The sequence below is a fragment of the Electrophorus electricus genome, chromosome 12 (assembly GCF_041902795.1).
Source record: "Electrophorus electricus isolate QZ-2024a chromosome 12, ASM4190279v1, whole genome shotgun sequence".
Classification (NCBI taxonomy): domain Eukaryota; kingdom Metazoa; phylum Chordata; class Actinopteri; order Gymnotiformes; family Gymnotidae; genus Electrophorus; species Electrophorus electricus.
This window is the reverse complement of record NC_137508.1, coordinates 4,337,501-4,365,000: the sequence shown is the minus strand read 5'-3', so window position 1 is coordinate 4,365,000 and position 27,500 is coordinate 4,337,501. Positions and strand designations below refer to the sequence as shown.

At 49.5% G+C, this 27,500-nt stretch overlaps 1 protein-coding gene across 14 annotated transcripts in view; it reads left to right on the top strand.

Annotated features, from left to right (window-relative positions):
* The window catches only part of inpp5a (inositol polyphosphate-5-phosphatase A), a 105,028-nt gene that overhangs the window by 46,782 nt on the left and 30,746 nt on the right, over positions 1 to 27,500 (top strand). For 5 of the 14 annotated variants that reach the window (XM_081724602.1, XM_081724598.1, XM_081724596.1 and 2 more), the window contains 6 exons: positions 8,200 to 8,263; positions 9,088 to 9,191; positions 14,760 to 14,812; positions 15,309 to 15,347; positions 16,455 to 16,574; positions 23,311 to 23,395. In XM_081724602.1, the coding sequence (XP_081580728.1) occupies positions 8,200 to 8,263; positions 9,088 to 9,191; positions 14,760 to 14,812; positions 15,309 to 15,347; positions 16,455 to 16,574; positions 23,311 to 23,395 (465 nt within the window). Of the gene's footprint in view, positions 1 to 8,199; positions 8,264 to 9,087; positions 9,192 to 14,759; positions 14,813 to 15,308; positions 15,348 to 16,092; positions 16,575 to 23,310; positions 23,396 to 27,500 lie in introns of all 14 variants that reach the window. The other 9 variants (XM_035531373.2, XM_035531374.2, XM_081724599.1 and 6 more) reach the window with 6 other exon arrangements.

The following is a 27,500-nucleotide window of genomic DNA, read 5'->3' as shown; positions in this document are numbered from 1 at the left end:
ATGATTAGAATTCTGGTTCTGGTTTATCTTGGTCATAAAAAAACCCCCACAGGGTAGCTAACGTTTAAAAGTTCAGATGCATTCAGTTACCATATTACACAGATAACACACAAACACCAGGGCACTTAAATTAAAATTGTAGTATGCATTTTAAATGAAAGGAATCTAAATTCTAAATTATGTCAGAGCCAAATATTAGTAAACGGCTCTGTTTCTATAAACTGCTGTTTTAATGTTTTGTTTATAATCTGAAAGGGAATCATTTAAAGCAATAATTTGTATTTTTTATTTTTATTTTTTGCATTTTATATTATTTGATGCAGTTTATTTTCGAGGATTATAGAAAACAGTAAAGTGAATAGTTTCTGCTGGGTGAATATTGGGAGTTTCGACTGAAGACATGGAACCAAAGGAGACCCAGGACTCTGGGACTGTCACAATGGCATCAGACGCCTGTGAAGCTGTGTCTTTTATGTCCTAAACAGAGGTTTCCGGACTTTTCCGCCAGCCTGCTCTCTGGTCCTTGTGGCCGCTCTCTTGGTTCCCTCCCTGCAAGGCTGGGAATGACTCTGATTTATGATTCTCCCAGTAAACTGAAAGAACATCTGCGTACAGAAACTCGTCTATTCTTTACTTATCGCTATTATCACACGACCCTCCCCCACCCGCACGACATAATTTTGAGAAACGTTTCCAGCAACCGTTCCGGTGACACGGCCTCTCTCTCTCTCTCTCTCTCTCTCTCTCTCTCTCTCTCTCTCTCTCTCTCTCTCTTTCTCTCTTTCTCTCTGCTGATGCACTGAAGTATAACTAAGCTAGCATGGAGGATATCCCTTCATTTCAATCAGGCCTGGCCCACTTTACATAACACATCACTGGCAGGCATCGGCTTTTACATAAAGACAAAGGCGGCACGAATGGTGTCCGGCGCTGGGACTTAGCGGAGACGCGGGCCCGCCGTGGGCTTTGGCCCAGCTCTGTCTAAAGCTTCACGGCTCTGTGCTCGCTGTTTGTGTCCCGATAACGCCTCCGACAGTATCTGTGGAAAGGACGCCTCGTTCCCTCACAGAACGATATTCCCCCCCCCACCAGGCTCTTTAAGGCTCTCAAAAACAACGTGGCCTTCCCAGTGGGGGTAGATTATAGGCCGTCGCCCGAGGTCGAAACCGACAGACTCTTCCGGATTTGTTGGCCAAACTGTTCTGCAGTCGATACTTCGAGTGACCATAGCTGTACGTGGCCATGTAAAAATAGTGTTTGATGATAGCGCTGTCCAGGGGCCATGTTGTGGCATTTCAGAAGACACTTGTGTGAGGGGTGAGGAAAAGGTGAAAAGATGTTGGTGAAAAAATGAGGAACATATAGATAAATCCCTCCCTGGACGGACTGATGAATAACCCTAAGATGTCTCAGAGCAGTATATTTTATTGTGGACCAATGCTATAAAACTGTATCCTATTGGACAACCGGTGGGGGGGCCGTTTGTCATAGCAAGGCCACCAGAGCTCCGTGGAGAGGACATAAGGTCCGGATCAAAGGCTCTTGCCGTGGTCGCGTGACCAGTCCCCTGCCTGCTCTACAACCTCTCACCATCCCGCTAGAGAGTGGGTCGATCGATGTCCGGACTGGTAACTCCCACACCTGGGGCGGGACGGGTCCACAGCTGCGGCTCCATTAGCAACCCGCGGATCCAGAACTCATCCATATTTTCACATTGCACCCAAGAGTAGCGATGGTGCTCCATGAAAGTTCAGCTTAATATGATTGTCCTTGTGGGCCTTATGCTAGGCTGCGGTTGGCTAGGACTCCAACTGGCTGGGACTCCGATTGGCTAGGACTCCTTGCTGTTGGGTCCTATGCGTGTCTCCTGTTGCCCTGTAAAGGCAGAAGCTTGCTTTGCATCCGGTACTCTCCTAATCCAATCAGACACATAACGGACGATCAGAGCAGCAGGCCACATATTAAACAGCATGATAATCTAGATTGATGAGCATTCAATGTCAACATTAACAATATTTTCAAAAGCAGAAAATAAAGAAAAATCAATGGCCCTTTAGACCTGTCATTTCTAAAAGTATCTATCTAATGAGGATATCTTTAGGGAAAACAATAATAATGGCACAAGTTGAAATATTCTTTTTAATTATTGGACATCCATAGTGGAATATGATTTACATTAATGAGCCTAAGTATATTAAAAGCATTTTATCCCCAGCATTTGAAACAATTAAACGACGGCCTTGGCAGCCCTGCATGTACTGGCTGAAGAGAGAGTGAGGTAATGTCATTTTAATTACTAATGGATTCCTCAATTGTTCGCCCTTTGATTTTTCTTTTTTGGCAAATCTAATAACACGGATAATGTTCATTATGTACGTGGTCCTTCAGGGGATGATGAGATTAGCCCCAGTGGCTTGTGCGTACTCCACACGAGAGGTTATTCCCCACGCCACTGGCCTAAACCGCTGGGTTCTTTGCGGATCGAGGCATCAAGGACTGCTTGCAGTCTCATACCTAACTGCACTAGCTGCCCTTTTAATGTCTGGAGGCTGCAGAGTGTTTCCTGAGATGGAGGTACCGATTTCTTGGCCCGGGGGCAGTTCGTGGACAGCCCTGTTGGTGTGAGGGACACCACCGTGCTCTTAAACGTCTCCGCGGGCGCTCCCGTGGCCACGGGAAGGTGTGTGGGTTAGCAGGCACAAGGGACGGAGTTGGGCGCGCCAGGTGAAATCTCATTTAGCCTGATGTGCTGCTTTTATGCCGTCATAAAAACCTGCTGCGGCTGCAGAGCGGAATGCGTTTGAAATATATCGAGCTTTTTGGCTTCAAACATTGTCATCGCTTCAGTTTGGTTGTTTATGTACAGAAATATAGGCTGCGTATAAAAATGGGAAGTGCTTATACCTGGAAAACATCTTGTAAGCACGGGGGAATTTGGGTTGTGTGGTGCTCGTGTATAACTTATGTTACTGTCTGAATTATGTTAATTTCTGCTCCATAATTGCTTTTCTAACTTCGTCATATGAATAAACCCAGACAGGAGTCTAGATCTGACGTTATTCAAGCAAGATGACAGGCCTGCACGGTTGCACTTAAACAATCCTGAGTGTATATATAATATGAGTTTACATGCAAGGCGTTGGCAGGGAGGCAGGGACCAACAAGCATGCCAAAATGTCTCCTTACAAAGGGTGTAATCACTTTATGCAGAGTTGTATTATGATTCCCCCCCCCCCATTCTTTCTGGTTGAATGTCATTGGCATGATGGCTTTATTGCCGTAGACCCCTGTGAGCGACCAGGTTGGAGGGGCCTCAGCACGACTGATGAGCATGGCAGGGAATTGGCAGATGGGAGCATCCATTTCGCTGCTAATTACAGGGGCCGCCGGCCTCGCCGACTGACAGGGTTCAAGCGGGCAATGTGGAGGCTGCCAGCTCCCATCCCCTGCGCTTTATAAAACGCTCTTTAATCCCCCTGCACAATATCATTAACTTTGTAAGTGGATGAACACAATGGACAAGCAATTTAATTAACTTCTACCATTGGATGTTGGAAGGAGAGACTAAATGAAATGAATGCACAATATTTCCCTGCTAGGGCGGCCAACCTTGGGAGCGGGCCGGATTGTTGGCAGGTCCTGTACGTGCTCCTGGTTTGGCCAATTACGCCTTGTTTAGACCCATCCATAACATTTTTGCAAAAAGGGGAAATAAAATCAGAGGTTTACAGATCAATCATACAAGCATGCTGCAGGAGTTTAGGGGGCATTTTAACAAAATGAGAGGAGGCCCACCCCCACTTGTCATTTCTGTATGTGGTTTTCTGTCTTTCTGACCACCTGAACATGCTCTCTCCATTTCTCTCTCTTTCTCTCTCTCTCTGGCTCTCTGTGTCTCGCTCTCTCTGTCTCTTTCACTGTCTGTGTGTGTGTCTCTCTCTCTCTCTCCATTTCTCTCTCTCTCTGGCTCTCTGTGTCTTGCTCTCTCTGTCTCTTTCACTGTCTGTGTGTGTGTGTCTATCTCTCTCTTTCTCTCACTCTGTTAAGGAAAACAGGTGATTATTCTGTGCTACTTTAAGCAAAGCAGACACACTATTACACAGCTAAGCCTGGATGGTTAGCAGTAACCACCAGCACACGGTGGTATTGGTCCGTATGGCTTCACCTCTCCTGCGTAGAAACGTTCTCGTCTAAATCTCGGCGTGGCGTTGCCTCCGGATCTTATGGCCTGTTCTGTTGGCCTGGTTCACGACGCTGATACGCCACAGCTTGAGGTGAAATGTATGGTGACTCCTAATTTCCATCCAACACCCTGAAATGTGGTTCATTGCTCTTTCATTGTTGCGGACCAACAGCGAAATGAGTGACTCGCGTTAATTGGGGCGCTCGAGCCCTGAGATTGAAGCCATAGCGGCTGTAATGGACTGGGAGCGAGGCGGGACTGGGAGCGAGGCGGGACTGAAAGGCGGGCACTGGCAGAGGGCTTTGGGAGAGCCTGAGTTCTCCTCCTGCTGCCCTCCACAAACCTCCACAAACCTCCACTGCTGCACAAACAGGCTGTTTGTCATCCTCTGCAAACACGACACTCTGAGAGACAGACAGACAGAGAGGCGGACAGACAGAGATGGAGAGGAAAGGAGAGCAGAAGGAGGCAGCGTCGATACCTGGGTGGCTTTTCAAGGGGGAAATACAGATCGAGATGCCCCCCACCCTTTTAGCTCTATGTGTTTGCCAAACAGCCCTCACTCATTGATTGAGTGTTCAGAGTATTGAGCTTCTCTGTCTATTCTTCATCTGCTGCAGAAGGTCCTGACTGGATACACAGACAAAACTCTCATTTAAAGTTGCTCTGTCACTTGCTCTTATTTGCAAGCAGGCCGGTTGCTGTGCCGATCCATCATGGTCTGTGCAAAAAAGCGTTTTCCCTTGGCGATGCGGCACGAATGTGTCACGCCGCAGCTGTGCTCGCTGCTCATCCTGTGGGGTGTGTGTGTGTGTGTGTGTGTGTATGCACGCACATTGATGGTAGACAACATTCAGTTGACGCAGTTACTGCATTTATCCAGCTGTCCAGTCCGGTCGGGTGATGTTTTGAGAGGATCGTTGTTGAGCTTCGCTTCATGGATTGACACGAGCTCTGGCAACATGTAGAACTGACCTTTAAAATCGAGGTTGGGGGAGGTGTGCGTGCGCGCGCGGGGATGTGTGGGAGTGTGTCTTGTCTGTCTGAGCGTGCGTGCATGTAGTGACATTCAGAGTGTTCGTTGACTGATGAGGGCCCTTCAGTAATTTCACACACAATCGGATAGCTATTCACAGCGTTAATACCGTGGTAGAACGTATAAACCTAAACAAAATAAAAACCCAAACTGCAAAATCCTCCTTGGGATCCGTAACGTTCTGTCTCTAAGGCCGCTCTTCCATTTAGACTGTGTTCTATACATGTACGCACCTTTTGAGGTCTCCGTTTCCCGCTTCATCTCTGCGAGTGTGGCTTGGAGGTGAGAAACCGGAGCTGTTTACTACCTTTTAACCGGAGTTAGCCGCTAACCTGGGAGCTGAAGGAATCTGAGACCGATGGCCTTGTCCCGTGCAAATGCTTAATTCACTGTTTCCATTTCCAAGCGGCGTATTGCACTCAGTTGCCGGGCTGGCTTACGACGCCATCCTCCCTGGCTGAAGGCACGCACCAACCTCGACCTCCCCGCACGCTGGTGTCACAATATTGTGCGTGTCTACATTCAGGGCGCTGACCGCTGCACTCGGCAGAAACCAGCACTCTGACCACTAGGGAAAAATGACTACTTTTATCTTTGCTTTATGGCTCATATTTCAAATTGAATGCAGAAAATCCATTAAAGGTCACGAGATTCGAGCATCTCTCTGCTCCCTAAGTGGTCCGCCTCGCGAGAGACTAGCGCGCGGCCTCCCGAGCGAATACACGCGGTAAGGGCTTCGGAAGATTCCGCTATACGTTTTTCCCTACCGGCCGTCCTTTGGGCCGTGAACGGAAATCGAGTTTCGCTGAATCTGATGCAGTTGCCGTGCTTTGTCCTGCTTGTCTCTCTAGCGGTGAGACGCGCGCAGCACACCTGCGTCCACGTGTGTGTGTGTGTGTGAGAGAGAGAGAGAGAGAGACACCGCGCGAGAGCCTTCCCGGGGCCGGCTGTAAAACTTGCCTTTTATGGCCCAGTTATTGTCTTTCTGTCTACAATTACTGCGATTACTCACTTCCCTTCGCCCACCCGCCCGCCCCGTGCACTTAATAGAGTGCATTCCTACTAATGCAGAATTAAGTAGCGCCCATGACAGTCCGGTTTATAAATATGTAAAATACACTTTTAATTATTTCAAGTGAATCTGGCAGCTAATCAATAACGCGGGACGTGACAAACATACGCCTGACATGGGCCATTGTAAAGCACCGGCTAGAAGATAAGCACTTCCTGTCAGCGCGCTCTGGCTCCAATTAATATTTTGAGGCTGTCATGCCCCGAGACAAATGGATTAATTGCAGGCCGCTAATATAATAGGTTCTTCATGAAGAGGGGCCCCAGCTCAGGAGGAGAGGCTGGCAGAGGGAGGCGCAACCAGACCGTCGGTTTGAACTGCCATGTTAAATATTTATTAGAGCGCTTGTATCGGATTTTTTTTTTCCACGATGGACGCTTATGCGCCGTTGTTTGCCGGTTATTGGAGGGGTGATTAATCGGAATTCTCTGGGAGAAATCATGACGATGCCATTTACGGCGGTCGGCCTTGGCAAGGTTGTTTGGTTATAGCTTCGTGTGTCGGTAGGACGGAGAGGAGCCAGCGTGTCAGCGCTGGTGTGGTTTCACCTGCTCCTGGGCCTCAAGGACACACGGGGTAACGCGTATAAATAACGTTCAGCGTCAGCCCAAAGCTGTTACTCCTCTCAGCAATGTTGTTATTGTTATGTAAAAGCTTTGATGGGCATCTGTTGACACAATACATATGTGTAAAACTGTGTTCTCTGGTGCTTTCTCTGTCTCTCTCTCTCTCTCTCTCTCTCTCTCCCTCTCTCTCTCTCTCCTCTATGCCTTTGGATTCTATCTCTTCCGAAGTCGTGCAGAGCAGAGGAAAGTGTTCTGTTTCTAGTCCGCCTGGTAGCTGTTCTCGTGCATAGTTTGTGTGTCGGACGCGACGGGGAGTGGTACGGGACCTGGCGTCTGCGCTCACCATACATCAGCGCATGTTTAGTATCTAAATGTGCCGCACGCGTAAATAACGGCCAGGGCCAAGCACTGTCCACCTCCGTCAGTGCCTGCCATAGCCGCAGCCCTTGGTGTGAGTCCACGCCAGCCCCTCCAGAACGCCCACCCCCCACCCCCACCTCGGCCTTTGCGCTAGTTACCGAGCTAAAGAGCGTCCTACTCTCGCCGCCTCTGCGTGTCTTTCTCCCTCCTGCCGTCTCTTTCCCCAACCGTCCATCGTGCTGTCTGTCTAAGGGTCCCGAGCTGTTGGCGCTGTCTTCATGCCCCCCCCCCCCCCCCCCCCCCCAAGAGCTGCGGAGGTGTCTGAGGTTTACAGGACAATTGAGAGAGCGGGCCCTTTGCATTGAAGCCTCGGGATGGCGAGATCAGCTCCGCGGCTTTATCTGCGGCCGCCTGGAGAGCGTGAGGGGAGAAAGCTCCTCCAAACGCAGCTAGTGAACTGTGAACCGGATCAAATCCCTCAACCTAAAGAGGGTTTTTTCCCCACCCACTCTTTCTCACTGAGTTTGTTTGGGCTGTCCCCAGAATGGGGAAACTGTCTGATTGTTCGGTAAAATTAAGAATATAATCCTATTGAAGTAAATCTTTGGTCATGCTAAACTCTGCCGGACGGGGCCCTCTGTGAAAGGCTCAGACTGCTTTGACAGAATTGGGTCCATCTATAATTTACATGTCATATTTGGGTGCAGTGAACTCAAAAGCGCCGGGCCTCTGTGCAGCGTGGGCGCTGCTGGGAGTTCTGATCAGAGCTCGCGCACTCCATTCATGTGGGCAGAATTGCTTTGGGAGGTGTCGTGGAGTTGCATTTGTGGAGGAAGTCTTTCTAGAAGTTCCGTGCCACCTAGGCCACATCCGCCCCCTCAGGTGTCCCAGAGGAAAATGGCGCTCCCGGTCCCGGAACGCTTTTGAGATCTTTGCATTTGTCTCTAAATTTCTCCCCTCTTTCTTGTCTCTTTTTGCGCAGGCACTAGGGTGTTGCTACTTTATACACGAATCCTTGAAAAACATCCACCAGTTTGATTTCAAAGGTAAGTTCCCTCATTTCGCCTGCCAATCCACGCTCGCTGTTAATAAGGCGTCTCAATCACATCGCCCGGTTCCATTAGATCAGCGCGATCAGGCTGGCCGCTAGTCCTAGGCCGAAAAAGTAATCCAGAGAAATGGAGTCAGTGATGAGGAATAGCCATGCTTATTAATATTAGAATTTAATTCATGAGATTTCATGCTGTGGTAATAGTCTTCTCAGGTTATTGGACAGTTAGTGTTGACCTCATCAGCTGCAGGGGTCAGAGGTCACGGGTCCCCGCGGTCACACTAATTAAAGCAGCTCCTATTACATGAGTGTCTGCGTTAGCTGCTGCCACGGGCGTGAAGGACAGGGGAGAGGTGAAGAGAGGCAGTCACGCTGGCGGAACGATCCCGCCGCTCCTGGGCCGTCCCCGGGTTGCAGCCCGTCTCTGCTCACACGCTCCACAGCAGAATGGCCCCAGTCACCTTCGGAGAAAGCCAAAAACTGCAAATATATCGCACGTAGACTGCACTGCGTTTATTTAAATCATTTGTGCTCGGAGTTAAGTTAGGCTTTTAAATTTGATCGGTTGTTTAGAAACGTTAATATTTCGGACTTCTGTGGAACACGACCTGCTGTACGTGAAGGGGTGAGTGTGTCTCTGGGTGTTGGGAGACCTGCACTTCTCGGTTTAGTCTGTTTAACCAGCAGGTGGAGCAGTTGCTTGATAAAGACTAAAGGAGCATCTCTGGAAAAAGCGTGCAGTGTTTCAGCATGATCGGTGTCTCTAGAGAATTCCCCAGTGATTTAATGCCCATGTGCGCCTATGTTTACTTCATCTAGCCAAGAAGTTCAAGAAGGTGGTTGGCAAGGAGATCTACTCAGACACTTTAGAGAGCACACCCATGGTGGAGAAGGAGAAGTTTCCTCAAGACTACTTTCCTGAGGTGTGTGTCCTGCTCCTCTGGCCAATTACATGGTTTCCAAATGAGCATTCACCATATCCCAGACACCCATATTCTGGGTTCTCTATTACTGCAGTGTTGCACTGCAGACGAGGTTCTGGTACAGAATCGAAAAGAAAAATAACAGCCATTGCAGTAGACGACACTAGTTCTGAATTAAAAAAATAAATAAAAATTATGATAGAAATATTTGGGACAATGCTTGTTTCACTGTGGAAACATGTACTTTATAACTTTAGATTTAACTTTATATTTAGTTAATGATATGATATTTTATTAGTTGTAGCTGATAACCAGAGGTCTGTCCATATATTAAACTCTTTTTTTTAATTGTGTATACAGTCTTGATGCTACAAATATGAATACATCATATATATCAAATATGAAATTTTAGGGGGAAAAAATCCCAAATTCCTTCACTTATCCATGTGATCTATTTTTGTTCTCATTGACACAAACCGGAAGAATGAATGAATTGCTTCCCAGCTCCTGTAGTGAGGACGGGTACGGCCGGGTCGCGTTCATCCCCGTGCAAATCCGCGGGCTTACCAGTGTGTTGCTGGAACACACGACACCTAGATTACACGTGTAAGCGGTGTTTATTATTGAAGGGTTATTAAATTATTAAAGGGTTTCTTTTTCTCTGAACATTCTGAAAACATAAGCAGAGTTTGAAATGTCTACAAGAGAATTCCAGCATGGTTCATTTTAAATGGAGCTTCAGCAGGTTTGTTTTAAATGTAAAATGTAATTTCCCTCCGGGTTAGTCATGGTTTGTGACTTTAACTGCTGTCAGAAGTCTGTGTCGTCTTGGAGGATTGTGGCAGAGGATCTCTTTCGCACTTTCACTGCAACTTTTCATGTTGACTGTGTATTTGCGTGTACTATGTGTGCGTGTGTGTCTATCTGCATGTGGCATGTGAGTATGTGTGCGCGAGTGTGCGTGTGTGTGTGTTGCCGAGTGCGGTTGCACTGCTGTGCACGAGGCTGATACAGTAATAAAGAGCGGAGGTGCTCAGATGTCAGACGGCTCCACAGAGCCCATCAGTTACCCACGCTCCGGCAGGCCAGCCCCGCAAATATATGCAAAAGCAGACAGAGCTGGCCTTTCACGCACCTCTCCCAATTTCCTCATCCTTCACACATGCACGCGCGCACGCACACACACACACACACACACACACACACACGCGCGCACACACACCTTCCCTACCCAGTCCCCCCCCCCCCCAAATGTGACATTTCCACACAATCTAAAACCAATTACTGTGATTCAGCGGCTGTTCCCAATAATTACGAGAACATAAGCAAACAAAGCAAGAACACGCCAGCCTAGCCGAGGAGGCGCGCCGAGGAGGAGCGCCAAGGAGGCGCCGCACCACGGCCACGCAGCACACAGAGAGTTTGCACATTGATTCATGTGTGTTCCCCAGCTGGGTTATGAATCTCAGATGATGCTCGTGAGAGCCGCACTCCAGATAATGTTATCCCATTTAAAACCAGTAGATTTGTGTAGTCTAGCTGGGACAGATACTGCTGCTCACACTCGCACTAACACACGCACACACATGCGCACATGCACATGCACATGCACATACACACACACCAGCGGTCTTCTTCGTAGCGAGAGATTGGTTGTTATCATAGATCACAGATACAGCTCAGACCTCTTATGAAAGATGAATTAATTTCACTAATGCTCTAATGCAGGCTGCGCTGGGGTGTCTGGGCTGGTGATAACCCCGGTTTCGTCCGCCTTTCCCCACCCCAAGATTTATGCCCTCTTTTAGTAGATGAAACCGGCCGGATTCGCCATCCATCTGCTGCGCTAAAGAATCCCATTAACGGCGAATCCGTGGCGAGACGTAACGCCGGATCTCGCCACGGCTGGCTCGGTTCCTGCGAGCCAGCAGGTTCTGGCGAAGGTACGCAGGTCGGGCCGGGGCGGCAGTGGCGTAGGACACGGGGTGAGGCCCGGAAGTGTGGCCCACTGGTGCCGGGCTAGTGCCGACTGCCGCGGGTTGAGGGCGTTTGAGGGGGGACGGCTGGCCTGGCTCCCTGCACTCACGCTTGTTTTACTGGCATCGTCCATAAACTGTCCCGCGTGCATGTCCTGATGACATCATTGCAGGGGAAGGACTTTCATTCTCTCATTTGATTGACGGGCCATTGGTTTTACTGGCAACGCAACAAGGGGAAAATGCCTCTTGCCGTCATACCACTGTGTGTGTGTGTGTGTGTGTGTGTGTCTGTCTGTCTTCTTTTTGGAGAACATGCTGCTGTATTTTTAATATGGGTTTGCTAATATATCAGTACATTGGGCAGGCAGAGTTTGTGTGTTTTTATGTGGGTTTTTGTGCGTGCGTGTTCGTGTGTGTGTGTACTAGTCTGTACTGTGTCCTGCATCCTGGTGCATCCCGTGTTCCCTCCAGGAGGCTGGGTGGCCCACCACAAGTGCATGCCCCCCTCTGCCTGGAGAACGGCGTGACCGTGAGTTATGGCTCTAAATGGTGGGCGAGCGCTGGGACGATATTAATTGAAAAGGCGACTCAGAAGGAAGTGGACAAAACACGGGGCGCGTTATTTGTGAAAGGTCGAGCTGATGGATTCTGTCGTTTCTGCGTCTCGCCGCCACGCGCCCGTTTGTGACGTTTCTTTGATTTATTTGTGGGAGGGAATGATGCAGAGACTTGTATCTCCTCAACCTCCCAGCGCAGATACAAGGAGCTTTATTTTCTAGCCAGAACAATTAACAGCACATCCTTATTCCTCCTGTTGTCTTCGGGCATATGAACGTTCAATTCCAAACCCCCCAGAGGGCCACAGGCTGCAATGGGGCTGTGAACGCAAGCTGGGGGTCTGCGCGCGTGGACCTCCCCTCTCTCCTCTGCTCTCGGGAGCTCCTCTTCAGAGCCCAGCCTGGTTCTCCTTTCCTGTGGGAGACGGCGCGGGACCGTCGGGGAGGACTGCACCACGCTTCATTGGTCACCGCTTGTGACGATCAGTTATTACCCAGGGTGCATTTCTGACTGCACGGTTCTAGCTGAAGAGAGCCCAGCTGGGGCTGTTATTTATTGGGCAGGGGGGGATCTCTCAGGCATGACCTCACAAAGGTCAGCGGCTAGGAGTGTTCTAGCTGCATCCCCCCCCCCCCCCCCCCCAAAAAAAAAGGGGGACTCGTGAAGTGACCAGCTTTAGATTGAGATTGAGTCATCCGTTTGGGAGACAGGATGTGGGATTATAGACTGCCCCCGCTCTCCAGATCCCTCCCGCCCCACATGACCGCCTTTCCCCGCTATCCTCCTGCTTGCGGCCGGCCCACACTGGCCAGTAGTCACGGCGACCAGCTACGGATGGCCCGTTCATCATTGTCATTGGCTGGGAGCTATCGGGGCAACCTATTTCACCCCCAACCCACTGACCTTTCTAACGGACAGCTGCTCCTTGACCTGATGGCCCTTACACTGGTCGGAGGGAGGGAGGGAGGGAGGGAGGGAGGGAGGGAGGGAGAGAGAGAGAGAGAGAGAGAGAGAGAGAGAGAGAGAGGGAGAGGTCAGAGCAGAAGACTGTTTCTCTATAAGGTAATTTTATGTGACAGGATTAGATTTGTGATGTTTAATCCTCAGCTTTAAAATCACTGGCCCACATCCTTGTTTTTTTCTTACTTAATCCTACAGCACGGCGCTCCCTACGTACTCGCACACTCCTACAGCACGGCGCTCCCTACGTACTCGCACACTCCTACAGCACGGCGCTCCCTACGTACTCGCACACTCCTACAGCACGGCGCTCCCTACGTACTCGCACACTCCTACAGCACGGCGCTCCCTACGTACTCGCACACTCCTACAGCACGGCGCTCCCTACGTACTCGCACACTCCTACAGCACGGCGCTCCCTATGTACTCGCACACTCCTACAGCACGGCGCTCCCTACGTACTCGCACACTCCTAATGCACGGCGCTGCCTACGTACTCGCACACTCCTACAGCACGGCGCTCCCTACGTACTCGCACACTCCTACAGCACGGCGCTCCCTACGTACTCGCACACTCCTACAGCACGGCGCTCCCTACGTACTCGCACACTCCTACAGCACGACGCTGTCTACGTACTCAGACTCCTACAGCACGACGCTGTCTACGTACTCAGACTCCTACAGCACGACGCTGTCTACGTACTCAGACTCCTACAGCACGACGCTGTCTACGTACTCAGACTCCTACAACACGGCGCTCCTTACGTCATCAACAGACTCCTACAGCACGGCGCTCCCTCCGTACTCGCACACTCCTACAGCACGGCGCTCCCTCCGTACTCGCACACTCCTACAGCACGGCGCTCCCTACGTACTCGCACACTCCTACTGCACGGCGCTCCCTACGTACTCGCACACTCCTACAGCACGGCGCTCCCTACGTACTCGCACACTCCTACAGCACGGCGCTCCCTACGTACTCGCACACTCCTACAGCACGGCGCTCCCTATGTACTCGCACACTCCTACAGCACTTCTGCAGAGTGTTTTCATATGATGTTTGGATTTTTGTGTTGGAAGCATCAGGTAGCAGAAAATTGATGTTTGGCAGACAAATAACCAACCCAGTCAAACCTACAGCGAGGTCACTGGTATACCATCAGAAGCTGGGAGAGAACCGAAGTGCAGTCCCAGTCAGGCCTGTGTGTGAAGCCTCCCCTACATTCTCTTCCACAGCAGAATACACTGCGCTGGTGTCATCATCCAGGCCGCCTCCACACGGCCTTATAGATTAATTCAGCTATGCTAATGTAATTCAGTTTGATACAGTAAATCTTGCCCTAATGCGGTCTGATAGATGTGAGGCGCAATCAAATACCTCTCAGCCTTTTAATTTGCATCAGAGTTTTTAAAAAAAATAAAATTAGTCAATTTGTAATTATGTGACCCAGACTGTAATTAGTTTATTCACGGCAGCAGTTAACTCCCCATTAGAAGCTCAGGCTGAGGGAGGGTGGGGTTATTTATTTATTTGTCTGTGCAGTGGAAACGAGGATGCTCGCAGTCTCAATTTGTCTCACGTTTAATAACGAGCTGTGTGGTAAATCATGTGCAGTTAGTGTGAGAGAGTGAGTGTGCGTGTGTGTGAGGGAGAGACAGAGAAAGCTCTCGTGGTCCTGATGTGGTCATTCGTTCAGTATACGATGATGAGAAATGGTCCAGAAGATTGAAAATGAGATTAGGAAGTTCAGAAATTCATACGGAGCGAAGAACAGATGAGCGAAACTCTGTACCAGAATGTTTTTGTACTTGCTTGTTGCATAAGGTAGTGATGGAACATTCTGTTTGTTTCCATTTTTAGCTTTGGTTAGTTTTAATTTTTCCCTTTGACTTTGTATCTTTCATTTTGTCTTTGTGTTCAAGATTGTTTTTAATCACATAAAAATCCACTATTCCTGATGAATGATGGAATGAATGTGGATTGCACTGGCAGCAGTGTGGAGACCGGGGAAATGGGAAGCTACTGGAACACCACTGTGAAGTGCTAATGTTGTGTGTGACTCTTCCACAGTGCAAATGGTCAAGAAAAGGTTTTATCAGGACTCGCTGGGCTCTGGGGGACTGGTGAGTGCGCGCACACACACACACGCACACACACACACACGCACACACACGCACACACACACACACGCGCGCGCGCGCATGCACACACACGCGCACACACACACACGCGCACACGCACGCACACGCGCATGCACACGCGCACACGCACACGCACACACACGTGCACATGCACGCACACACACGCGCACGTGCACACACACGTGCACGTGCACACGCGCGCGCACACACACACACGTGCACACGCGCACGCACACACACATGCATGCACACGCACACACACACACGTGCGCACGCACACACACACACACACACACACACACACTTTACTGCACACTCTTCTGTGTTTCTGTACATGTACCATGTCTAGGCCAGCGAGTTAGCAAGTGGTTCAGGCAGCCCCCTCTAGTCGTGTGTATGTGTGTGTATGTGTGTATGTGTGTGTGTGTGTGTGTGTGTGTGTGTGTGTGTGTGTGTTTGTGTGTGTGCGTCTGTACAGGCTGCAGGAGAAGGGCTCGATTGGATTAGGCCTAATCATGTTAGTCAAGCTGCTCCGTCTGACAGATGACAGAAAACATTACATGCAATTGCGACCTGCGCGTTGGATGTAAAGGTTTTCTCCACGGGGAGACGGGACTGGGGGAGGGGCTAATATAATCTAATAGAGGAAACACAAGAAAACAAAGGGGCTGAAACCAAGGATCGGAGTAGAGGGATGTTGTCCGACAGCCCCTGGGGCTCCTGTCCGGAGGGAGGGCGGAGGGTAGCGAGGGAACGGAATGGTGACGAAGGAGTAACGTGCTTCCACCTGCTGTCACCCTGCACCTCGCTCCGTGGTGTTCTCCACATGTCACTTGTAACCCGACTAGGGCCCTGTGCAGCAGAGGACCAGGCCACGCCGCTCAAGGGCGTCCTCGTAGACGTCCGCACACTGCACACTGCTTCACGGCTACACGTGCAGAAAAGTGTGGAGCGCAGAGGCGAGCTTTTCCGTCTCGTCCTTTAATGGAGCGTCATTTTAGCCCTAAAGAGCTTCCTTTATTTAAAAAAATATATATACATGATGATCCAAGTACTGAAATCTAAGTTCAGAGACAGAGCTTTGTGTTTGTTTGTTTTTCCTCTTCCATTTATTTATTTGAATAATTCTTCTTCTTCTTCTTCTTCTTCTTCTTAATATTGACGTTCGTGTGCGGTGTTGTATGGCTTTGGTGTTCGTGTGCGGTGTTGTATGGGTTTTGTGTTCGTGTGTGGTGTTGTATGGCTTTGGTGTTCGTGTGCAGTGTTGTATGGCTTTGGTGTTCGTGTGCGGTGTTGTATGGCTTTGGTGTTCGTGCGCGGTGTTGTATGGCTTTGGTGTTCGTGCGCGGTGTTGTATGGCTTTGGTGTTCGTGTGTGGTATTGTATGGCTTTGGTGTTCGTGTGCAGTGTTGTATGGCTTTGGTGTTCGTGCGCGGTGTTGTATGGCTTTGGTGTTCGTGCGCGGTGTTGTATGGCTTTGGTGTTCGTGCGCGGTGTTGTATGGCTTTGGTGTTTGTGTGCGGTGTTGTATGGCTTTGGTGTTTGTGTGCGGTGTTGTATGGGTTTTGTGTGCGATGGCTTTCCTGCATGTCTCACTCTTGCCTTGTCCCCACTATGTCCCCAGTGCATTTGACCTGGTCAATATTCACCTGTTCCACGACGCCTCCAACCTGGTGGCCTGGGAGAACAGCCCTTCTGTTTACTCAGGCACGCGACAGAAAGCTCTCGGCTATGTGCTGGACAGGTAAGAGGTGTGTGTGTGTGTGTGTGTGTGTGTGTGTGTGTGTGTGTGTGTGTGTGTGAGATATAGAGAGTGGGAAATGTCATGCTGATGAGATATCCACCGGGTAGCACCACTCAAGTTTAATACACTCTGCATATTGACACTGTGACAGGGGTGAGGGTGTGGAGAATAAACAATCGCTTATATGATTCACCTTGAGTATGAATGTAAATACCCTCCAGCACACCAGACGTTCTGCATTTTATCTTTGTAGACATTGTAGTCCAGTGTACTGGAGTACAGAGTCAAAACAGCAGAAAAGTATCCTTTTAGTCGCGTGTGTGTGCGTGCGTGCGCATGTGTGTGCACGCGTGTGTGCACGCGTGTGTGCGCGTGCATGCATGCATATGTATTCTGAATGCACAGAGTAGCTCCTATTGCGGCAACACAAACCCACTTTGAATAACTGCATACATATGCGCCACATAATTGAGCCGGCCATCTGACACCCTGTGAGTTATGACCCCTTTTATGTTTCAAAGATCATATTTTGTTCACTCTCTTCTTGAGTCCTCATCTGATGAAAGAATGGTCTTGCTTTAATGGACAGCCAAGTGGAAGTGCTTTGGGAATACGACGCCTTTTTACGGTTTTTTATGAAGTCATATTTTACCTGGATTTATGGACATAATGAAGTATGAAAAGACCTCCTCGTTGCTTACACTGAGGATTTGGGACATATTTTTTGTGATTTTTTTTGGTGTGTGTGTGTTCTTGAAGTTGATTTATTTTTAAAAGTCATCTCATAAATACTCACCAGTTTCCATGGAAATCTAACATGGCTGGCACTCTAAGCCATGTGTATGCTAGCTGATGTCCATAGCTCCCATTAAATGTTAGAGGAGCAGAAACCCAAACCCTAATGCAAGAAAAGGCCGTCAAATCTGGAGAGTTCTGCTGTGTTTTGCACAAGTGTGTGTGTGTGTGTGTTGGGGGGGGGGGGGGTAGCAGCGGTAGTAACCCTTATTAAAAGGTGATGGAGGCATGAACTTTGCCCTTTTGGGGGAGGTCCTGGTTGTATTTCAGGGGAGTGGGTGGTGCGTCAGTGTTGAGGCGGCAGTGTGTTTCACCGTGGCTGCCTGTAAATGGAGGGTACCACTCCCGGAGAGCCAGCCTTCCCGAGGTAGATCCGGACGGGCCCCGGGGGAAGCCCACGCCCACCTCCCCGGCTCGGTCGGGGCCAGTGAATAATGTTCGGCTCCTTTCACTGGAGCTGCTAACCTTTTGGCAGCCACCAGCAAACTCTATTCTACTGCAGCGTTGGGGAAGGACAATGAGGTTGTGTGGCCTTTTCAGTGAAGCGCTACCACCAACAGTGTCCCTATTCACCGCCTGGTTGGGAACCACATCTTTTTGGCCCATTGTTCTTCCCGCTGACTTCTAGCCCAGAAAGAGAGAGCAGGAAGAGGGAGAGGGAGAGTATGTGGTCGGACCTCCCCCTGCTCCCCCTCCTATCCTATCCCTTCCTCCTCCTCCTCTTCTCCCCCCCCCGGCCCGGTCACTTACTTCAGTCCCAAACCCAGTCAGACAGTTAGTCGGCGTCCTTCAGTTAGACACCCGTCATTCCCGCACACCCCCCTGGAGCGCCTCGGTCCCTCCTGCCCCGCGTTCTCTCGTGTGTCTGCCTTGGTCTCCTCGCAGGGCTGCCTGCTAGTCCCCAGCTCAGAGGAGCAGACCCCCCCCGACGCTTATCTGGTTAGGGGCTAAGTCTTATCTGGTTAGGGGCTAATCGCGCCCCTTCCAGCCCATTGAGAGCCCATCTGATAAGCTCCTTTCCTCTGTTCCTTTCAGCTGCTAAACAGTGTTTATCTGCCTACTGCTTCAAGGCCCCAGGGGAACAATGTGAGAGGTTGTAGCATTTAGCCCTATCTGTTCCTCCTCTCCCTCTCTCTCTCTCCCCCCCTCTCTCCCTCTTTCCCTCTCTCTCCCTCTCTCTCTTCTTTCTTTCTCTCTCTCTCTCCCTCTCTCTCTCTCTCTCTCTCTCTCTCTCTCTCTCTCTCTCTCTCTCTCTCTCTCCCTCTTTCCCTCTCTCTCCCTCTCTCTCTTCTTTCTTTCTCTCCTGGGCTGAACTGAGAGCAGTGTAATGCGAGACACAGTTCCATATTAAGCCGTAGGTGGATTTCGGTGTGAAATCATTGTTCTTCCTCCCTTCTCATTCATTTTTAAAATAGTCCCAACTTTCTTTACCTCTTGAAATTCTTTTCTAAAAAAAAAAAAAATAATCAAAACATTTCATTCCATGTCATTTAACACAAGAGGGGAAAGTAATGTAACCATAAAGGAATTTTCACATATACAAGCATATTTTACACAGGGGTCCCGTATTACGTAAAGGCGTGAGACTGACGCGGATTGCTTTGATTTCATGACTTCGGTACATTTTTGAATGTCCTACCGAGGACCGTGAGCGTCTCGGCCTGAGCGAGTGGGCTTTGTGGGAGTGGATGTGTCTCCATTTGCTTTCCCTTTCAGAGAGGTTGCTCCGTTTCAGGCCACGACAGTTTTACATCACAACTGTGAAATCTTGGCCAAAAAGACGCGCTTTGTCCTTCTTCATTATTCCCACACAAATATAGTCCATTGTCAGGAGCCTGAAGTTAATTTGATCCACATTGGAGACATTTAACTTTCCTGTTCAGTCAAAAGACTTGTTTCATGCTCATTTTCAAGGCATTGAAATGCTGTGATTGGCAGAAAAATAATGTTGCCGTTAACAATTCAGGGCAATTAGTTTCCCAGGGGGAAGCGGAGAGCAGATCTGGCTGCCACACAGCTATTCTTTGTCACTTTATGGACGGTCATCAGTCAACTGTCAACCCAATTCAAAGAGCCCTCCAATCTAAATGTTTCCCTTACTGCTTTTCCCAGAACAACAGCCAGAGAGAGAGAGAGAGAGCGGGAGGGAGGGAGGGAGGGAGGGAGGGAGGGAGAGAGAGAGAGAGCGGGAGGGAGGGAGGGAGGGAGGGAGAGAGAGAGAGAGCGGGCGGGAGGGAGGGAGAGAGAGAGAGAGAGAGCGTGCGGGAGGGAGGGAGGGAGGGAGAGAGAGCGATAGAGAGAGCGAGCGCTAGCTCAAGGCGAGTAGTCAGCAGGGTCTGTAGAGTAGACTGCGTGGGTGTAATTGAGACCCTCTGGTCAGCTGAATGAATTGATTAAAGTGTAAGAGGGTGTGTGAAGTAGAGGAAGACGTACTGTGTCTCGTCACCACCCTCGGAGTGATGTGATTTTTAAATATTTTCATCGAGGCTGAGAGACCGGTAGGCACAGTAGAGGGCTGTGACGGCTCTTAGTTTGTAGATGGTGGTGAGTTTGGAGTGTGTGAATAGAGAAAGCTTTTAGCAGGACTGGGTGGCACTCTAAGCTACCGCTGTGTGTTGGTGTGGTATTAATGTCCATCAGCAGTGACTTTGTGAACTGCCTCCTCACCCTGGGAGGCCCAGGGGTCAAAGGTTAATCAGTCAGCCACACCCTCTTCCCACCTAGCGCTAGCTCTCTGTTTCGCTCACACACACAAGCTCTCTCTCTGTCTCTCTCTCACATAACCCTAAAAAACATTCACACAGTCTCATCAGCTGGCTCTTATACAACAGTCAAGGCTGCTCATACTCTCACCATTCTGGCTCTTTCTGACTCTCTCTGTGCATTTCTCCCTGTCTTTCTCTCTCACTCACTCACTCACTCACTCACTCACTCACACACACACACACACACACACACACACACACACACACACACACACACACACACACACACACACACACACACACAGTGTACTGTGCTTTCAGCTGCTCTGCCTCTCTCGCTCTGTTTCTTCTATGTTCAGATTCCACTGTTTCCCTCGAGCTAAAAGTACATATTCACCTTGTTTGACCCTCACTGCTATTGTGAGAAGAAGCAATTCCCACAATTTCTGCTTGACCAGAATATCCAAATGCTTATAGACAGAGTGGCTGGAGGGTGCTCGGCTGGAGAGTGCTCGGCTGGAGGGTGCTCGGCTGGAGGGTGCTCGGCTGGAGGGTGCTCGGCTGGAGGGTGCTCGGGTGGAGGGTGCTCGGCTGGAGAGTGCTCGGCTGGAGGGTGCTCGGGTGGAGGGTGCTTGGGTGGAGGGTGCTCGGCTGGAGGGTGCTCGGGTGGAGGGTGCTCGGCTGGAGGGTGCTCGGCTGGAGGGTGCTCGGCTGGAGGGTGCTCGGGTGGAGGGTGCTCGGCTGGAGGGTGCTCGGCTGGAGGGTGCTCGGCTGGAGGGTGCTCGGGTGGAGAGTGTTCTTTGACTTTATCTTGCTGATCAAATGTCAGTCAGTTTGGCCTGTTAGATAGATAGTATGTGCTACTGGGTTTAAGAAAATGCGTAAAAAATTGCCTTTGTCTGATCCCTTCCCCTTTCTGTGAGCACCCCAACATGACACACACACACACACACACACACACACACAACCTGATGCCATTGGTCGCAGAAAAGCTAGAGGGTGGTCACTTCCAGAGGTCACAGGTCATTAGCGAGGCTTCTGTTAGGACGTTGACATGACTGGCAGCAACCACATTCTTCAGTGTTAACATTCTCCCCTGACTCCATGCAAATGAGTCGCTACAGCTGAGTCAGGGCTGCAGGAGCCATGTCGGGCCGAGCGGCGCTGCTCACCCCACACTCGCAGCCTTTCTTTGTCCAGTAGAGAGAGGCAGAGATGCGCTGTGCCATGGACACGGGTCTGTGTGTGATTGTGTCAAAATATTATTAGAAATATTTCTGTATCTGTTTAGAAAGAGAGCTTTGTGTGTATGTTTGTGAGGGCCCTGAGAGAGAAGAGTGTGTTATAAATTAGTGCCTGACCATAGACTTTGTACAGCTCCAGTACAACCTAAATGAATCTGCTTACCACTATCTCTCTCACACACACACACACACACACATTTGCACACATACATACACACATTCTTTCCTAAAAGTACTGTTTCCTGCAGTAAGGAGGCATTCTGTACTTTTCCTGGGCTTGTGGTACAACATGTTCATAGTCTGTGTAAAGGATTGTTCTCTGTGTGTGTTAGTGTGTGTGACAGCGATACAGTCCACCTTAATGAAGCTTGATGACGCAGTTGATGTGTGTGTGTGCGCGTACCCTGGACCCCCCACCTCACAGCCCATTCACGCCCAGCGCTCTGTGGCTAATGTGGGCCGGGGTGGTATCGGGGCCCACAGACCCCCAGGCTAAAAGTCAAGCACAGGGAGCAGCAGGTCAGAGCCTGGGCTACAGGACAGCAGCATGCGAACAGAGCATTACCTTCTGACCCGCCGCCGATACCCCCGACCCCGGACAAAACCCTCTGCCCTGTCGCATTAGACATGGCTGTTAGTGGGATAAAGCCCACTCACCTCATAACACATTTGTGGGAGTGGGAGTGAGAGAGAGCGAGAGAGAGAGAGACTTACACTCTTTCTTTCTTCCTCCCTCTGTCTCCCCCCCCCCCCCCCCCCCCCAATCTCAGACACTGCTGCTCCTCAGTCTGTGGTGTGTGGAATAGTAGAGTTCTCAGGCTCAGATCAATGAGAGGACACAACACACATAGACAAACACACACACACACACACACACACACACACACACACATACAGAGTAGGAAAAGAAGCAATCCAGTTAAAGCACATCGTCTAGAGCCCACCAGTGGGCAGTGGTAGCTCAGTGGTTAAGGTGCTTGACTTGTAAGTGGAAGGTTGCTGGTTCAAGACCCACCACTGCCAAGTTGTTGGGCCCCTGTGCAAGGCCCTTAACCCTCATTTGCTCAACATGTGCTCAGTTGGAATTGTAAGTTGTGTCACCTTAAATGTAGATGTCTACTGTTAGGATGATTACACTGTTAAATACATTTAACCTTGGCCTCTCTCTGGGACTGGTGGACTGGTAGGCAAAACCAGGCGCTGGACATGTGGCTCATCTAGTGACTCTGTTGAGAGGGAGCAGCTCATTATATTAAGAGGGGAGGAGCTGTCATGATTCAGCCAATCAGAAAAGGGCACTGTGCATGCTCTCTCCATTGCTGGGGGCATGCTTGGACCAGCGCTTGAAAATGACATCATAAACAGCCCGTTAGACATGGTGGAAATCCCAAGCTTTATTGACCAGGAAATTATGAATCCAATATATTGACACACAGTGACACTTTGAGAAGTTCCTTTCTCAGACAGCTGAGCAAGCGTTCACCCTCCCAGTGTTGGAGATTTTAATTCAGGCTTCTCCTCCTAAACTTCTCTTCTTCTAAGCTGCTGTGTGACCCCGTGGGAACTCCTGCATTGACACAGCAGGGTTTTCCCCAGCTGAACACACACCTCGTGAGGACTGTTCCTAGCTGTGTGTAGGAGAGAGCAGGAGCCAGGAATCATTCTGTCCTCAGAAATATAGCGAGAACGGGGGAGAGTTATCCTGCAGATTAGACACCATCGGATCCCCTCTCATTAATCCACTGTGGAGACATGCTGGCGCTCTGTTCTCCTTACATACGTGGAGTTAATGACTCCTTTGAGGAGTGTTGGTCTCAGTCAAAGTAGGAGCAGAGTGACCCCACACTTTCCAGTCTAAGCTGAATCAGGTTGACTTTGCCACTAGGTGGTGCTATTTCCCTCATAACCACTATCCTATTTGACGATTTGATGGGATTAGAAACTGCGTCTGTTCTGTCTGCTGATGGACTCTGTCACTCTCTTTCTCTCCAGGATCACAGATCAGCGTTACGACAAGGTGCCATATTTTCTTTTCGGTGATTTTAACTTCAGGCTGGACTCAAAGCAGGTCATAGAGGTAAGACTTATGTATCTTTACTGATGCAGGCACCACTGTACACGCTGACATCCTGCAATACGGGCATTTCACTATCTTCACCTTATCTCTCTCACTGCTTTTGTATCTAGGCCTAAGTCGCGCTGTTTCTCTCTAAGCCACACACACACAATCACAAAAGCTCATGTGTGTGTGGTTGAATGAGCTACTTTATGACATCTTAATCAACACTTTCATGGTTCACTAAGGATGCCCACACACCCAGCCTGGTTTATAGGGGCTCTCATTAGCACATAGTGTCTGGTGTGTGTGTGCGTGCGGGAGTGAGAGAGGGAGAACAACCCTGTAACATAACAATGCACTTTGCAGCTAGGTTAGCAAACACAGCTGGGCTGGGGCAGTAGTGAGCACATTAATGAGTCATAAATCTCACAGTTGTAAAATGCCACAGCAGGACAGGCAGGTCTGTCCTTCATTCTCATAAGTGCAGAAACTCACTCTCTCTCTCTCTCTCTCTCTCTCTCTCTCTCTCTCTCTCTCTCTGGATCATTCCATCATACAGATAAGTGGCAGTCACCATTTCTTATTCACTCATAAACAGTAGCTGGACATGCTCTACTTAACATGTGCTCAGGGTGTGATGCTTGTAAACAGGTTAGAGATGGAAGTAGTGCATGTATGCGAGAGAGAGAGCAAGAGAGAGAGGGAGATTCAGGTCATTGTCCTTGCTGAGGAGGTTCTCACTGTTAAAGTGCAGAGGGACGGATGGGCGGGTGGACTCCCTGAATAGCTGAATTGTTTTCTTGTAGAATTGTCGAATGACTTGCCGGACTCTAATGATGCAGGAAGGACTTCATCCTGTGTGCCGCACTAGATGATAGTCTTCCTCTGTTCTCTTTGACGGGGGCTGCGCCGCGGGCAGTCTGCCCAGGCCCCCGAAGTGCGGCCCTCCCTCGCTGCCGTGTGATTGCTCAGGGCCGTGTGCGTCCTGATCCCGGTGCTCTCAGTGCGGTGGCCGCGTGCCATCACCGATCGGTGTAGAAACACGGATCTTTTAGTTTGGGGAAGGGGTTCTTGGGTTCATTTGTTTATTGCACAGCCACAGCATGGATGTGTGTGGGCGTGTGTATGCGTTTTGCCAGCGAGGGGCTGGTTCGGTGTTTTAATGACGATTAAATAGCAGGAGAAAACTGAGGAGTGTGTGCCGGCTCCTCTGCTGCAGATGGACTGTACTATATTGATCCTTCCAGCCTAACAGAAGACTGATTTACACACGCACGCATACACACACACGCACGCACACACACGCAGACACACACACACACATACTGACTCGTTTCAATTCTGTGAAAGCCTAATGTATAAGGCTTTTTAAAAATGTGCCCTGTGACAGATAACTAATTGAGTTACCAGGGCTGAAAGTGTGAGGAATGATGTAGGGCTCCGATTAGGGTCTTTCTACTGCACTTTCATTACTGTGGATTATTTTATTAACGATGACTCCTTTCTGTCTTTCCTCACTGTTTGTAATGCTTTGCTTCAGATTTTTTTGTGTGTGTGTGTGTTGAGGGGGACTCTGTTTCTTTGAACATTCATCATCAGTGCAACCTAAATATAAATGTTTTTTTTAAGATTTAAAAAAAATAGTTGTTGTCATTTATTATTATTATTATTATTATTATTATTATTATTATTATTATCATTATTATCATTATTATTGTTGTTATTATTGTTATTATTATTGTTGTTGTTGTTGTTTTTATTGTTGTTAATAGTGATTTCCTAGGCTTATACACTGTCAGCACATGCGGCTACGTGTCTAAGGTGCTGAGCGTTGCTAACTGCTAACGCTCCTGCTCCGTTACATACCTTTACACGGTCATGAGCATCAGGATGCTCTACTTTCCCAGGGAGCCCCTGCGAGGCTCGGCGGGCCAGGGGGCAGGGGGTAAAGGGTGGGTACAGGGCTGCTTGGATACAGGTGGCACATTCCTATCGTGCTTGTGCGGCAGGATCAGTAACCAGAGGCATGGACCTCCCTCCCTCTCTCACTCCCCTCCCTCTCTCTATCTCTCTCTCTCTCTCTATATATCTCTCTCTCACTCTCACTCACACACACTCGTGAACAGGGAACTCCGGTAATTGTGTCAGACAGAGGGGAATTGGCTTCAATTGACCCCCATTTAGCAAAGCTTTTCACTGGGGACAAAGGACATGTCCACGTGGGTCCGAACTCTCTCATCCCCCACTTCTTTGCTCTACTCTCCTCGTCTCTGTCTCTGTGTGTGTGTGTGTGTGTGTGTGTGTGTGTGTGTAACAGAGAAAGAGATTAGGATACGAGAGGAAAAGACAAGCGGGGCAGAGACATTTTAAGGGCCTATGATAACAAAACAGATGGCTGTGCTGATGGTATTTTTCCAAAAAGCAAGTACAATGTCGAATCTATTAGGTCCTTTTTAATGGAGGGATCTGGATCTGTGTGTGTGTGACTGCCAGTGTGTGCAGGCGTTTGTGTGCGCGAGGGCACAAGTGAGCGTGTGAATATCGATGTGTATTAAAAGAGCGATGGAGACAGATTCATGTGAGAGGTATTGAGAAGGCAATTGGGCTCGCGAGTCAAGAAGAGCTGGCAGGACCCGCCTGTGCCAGAGCACAGCAGCTGAAGTGCATGCTGGGATGGCGCAGGACCCCAGGGTTCCACTGGTAGTGAATCAGAGCGTGCAGTGACAGCCGTGCGGCCGGCCGTCTGCTTGCCAGTATATTTAAAATCTCTCCTAATTAAACTTAATAGAATGTAAATTTAATTTTGGCAAAAAATGGTGCCGCCTGCCCTGGCCGTTCCAGTTTCGGGATTGATGGGGGCCAGTGGGGAGGTTAATTACCGACTTGATCTACTGTCCTTGTGACACAACTCGCGCTTGTTTTAATTGGAGTTTATCCGGCGCTTTCGCGGGGCGCTGTCGTTATGGCGGCGATTCGAGACTACGGGCTTGCTCTCTCTTTAGCGGTCAGGTGCTACTGCCCCCTGTCTGTGGCGGCGGGCAGTGCGCGGGGGGCTTGACCACAGCAGAGTTCTTTTCTGTTCTTGTCCCAGCTGTTCATGGAAGGAAAGGGGGTGCTGTATTCAATCCTCCGCAGCCCGCCAGCTCTGGAAACAACCGCTCGTTACTGACGGGCACAGCTAATAAAGATTTCATATTTCACCATGTGAACAGGTTTACAGTGCTCCTCTGATGCCAAAGTCAACTCAGTCATTTGTTTTTAGTACCAAAGAAAGAGGGGGAGAATTGCTTATGTTGTCTTTGTGTGTGTGTGTGTGTCTGTGTGTCTGTCTGTGTGTGTCTGTGTGTGTGTGTCTGTGTGTGTGTGTGTGTGTCTGTGTGTGTGTGTGTGTGTCTGTGTGTGTGTCTGTGTGTGTGTCTGTGTGTGTGTGTCTGTGTGTGTGTGTGTGTGTGTGTGTGTGTCTGTGTGTGTGTCTGTGTGTGTGTCTGTGTGTGTGTGTGTCTATGTGTGTGTGTGTGTGTGTCTGTGTCTATGTGTGTGTGTGTGTGTGTCTGTGTCTATGTGTGTGTGTGTGTGTGTCTGTGTCTATGTGTGTGTGTGTGTGTGTCTATGTGTATGTGTGTGTGTGTGTCCATATGCATCTGTTTACATCGCACTTGGCATGCCGGGTGGCGTCTGGTGCCCCGCAGCCGTGCTGGTGCACGCTTGTCACAGGGGGCAGAGCCATGTTTACTGGTGAAATCTTCCTCACACAATAAGGCTCCATTTCACGGTGCGTTTGTGCACATGGCCTGCCATAAATCAAAAGACAGGCAGCGAAATTAAGTGTACACTACATTAGTCAGGCTAATTAATTTTGGGACGCATCCATCCATTAGTGGGTGGGGGTGCACTGATTGGCCCTCTGTTCTATGAAACTCTCGACACCAGGGATAGTGACCCTCATCCACATCAGATAAACCAGCCCATGAGATATGTGTGCACACACACAGTCTCTCTCTCTCTCTCTCTCTCTCTCTCTCTCTCTCTCTCTCTCTCTCTCTCACACACACACACACATGTGCGCGCACATATTTGATGCAGTTGGCTGCTCTCTGCTGGTTTATACTCATCAGTTCATTTG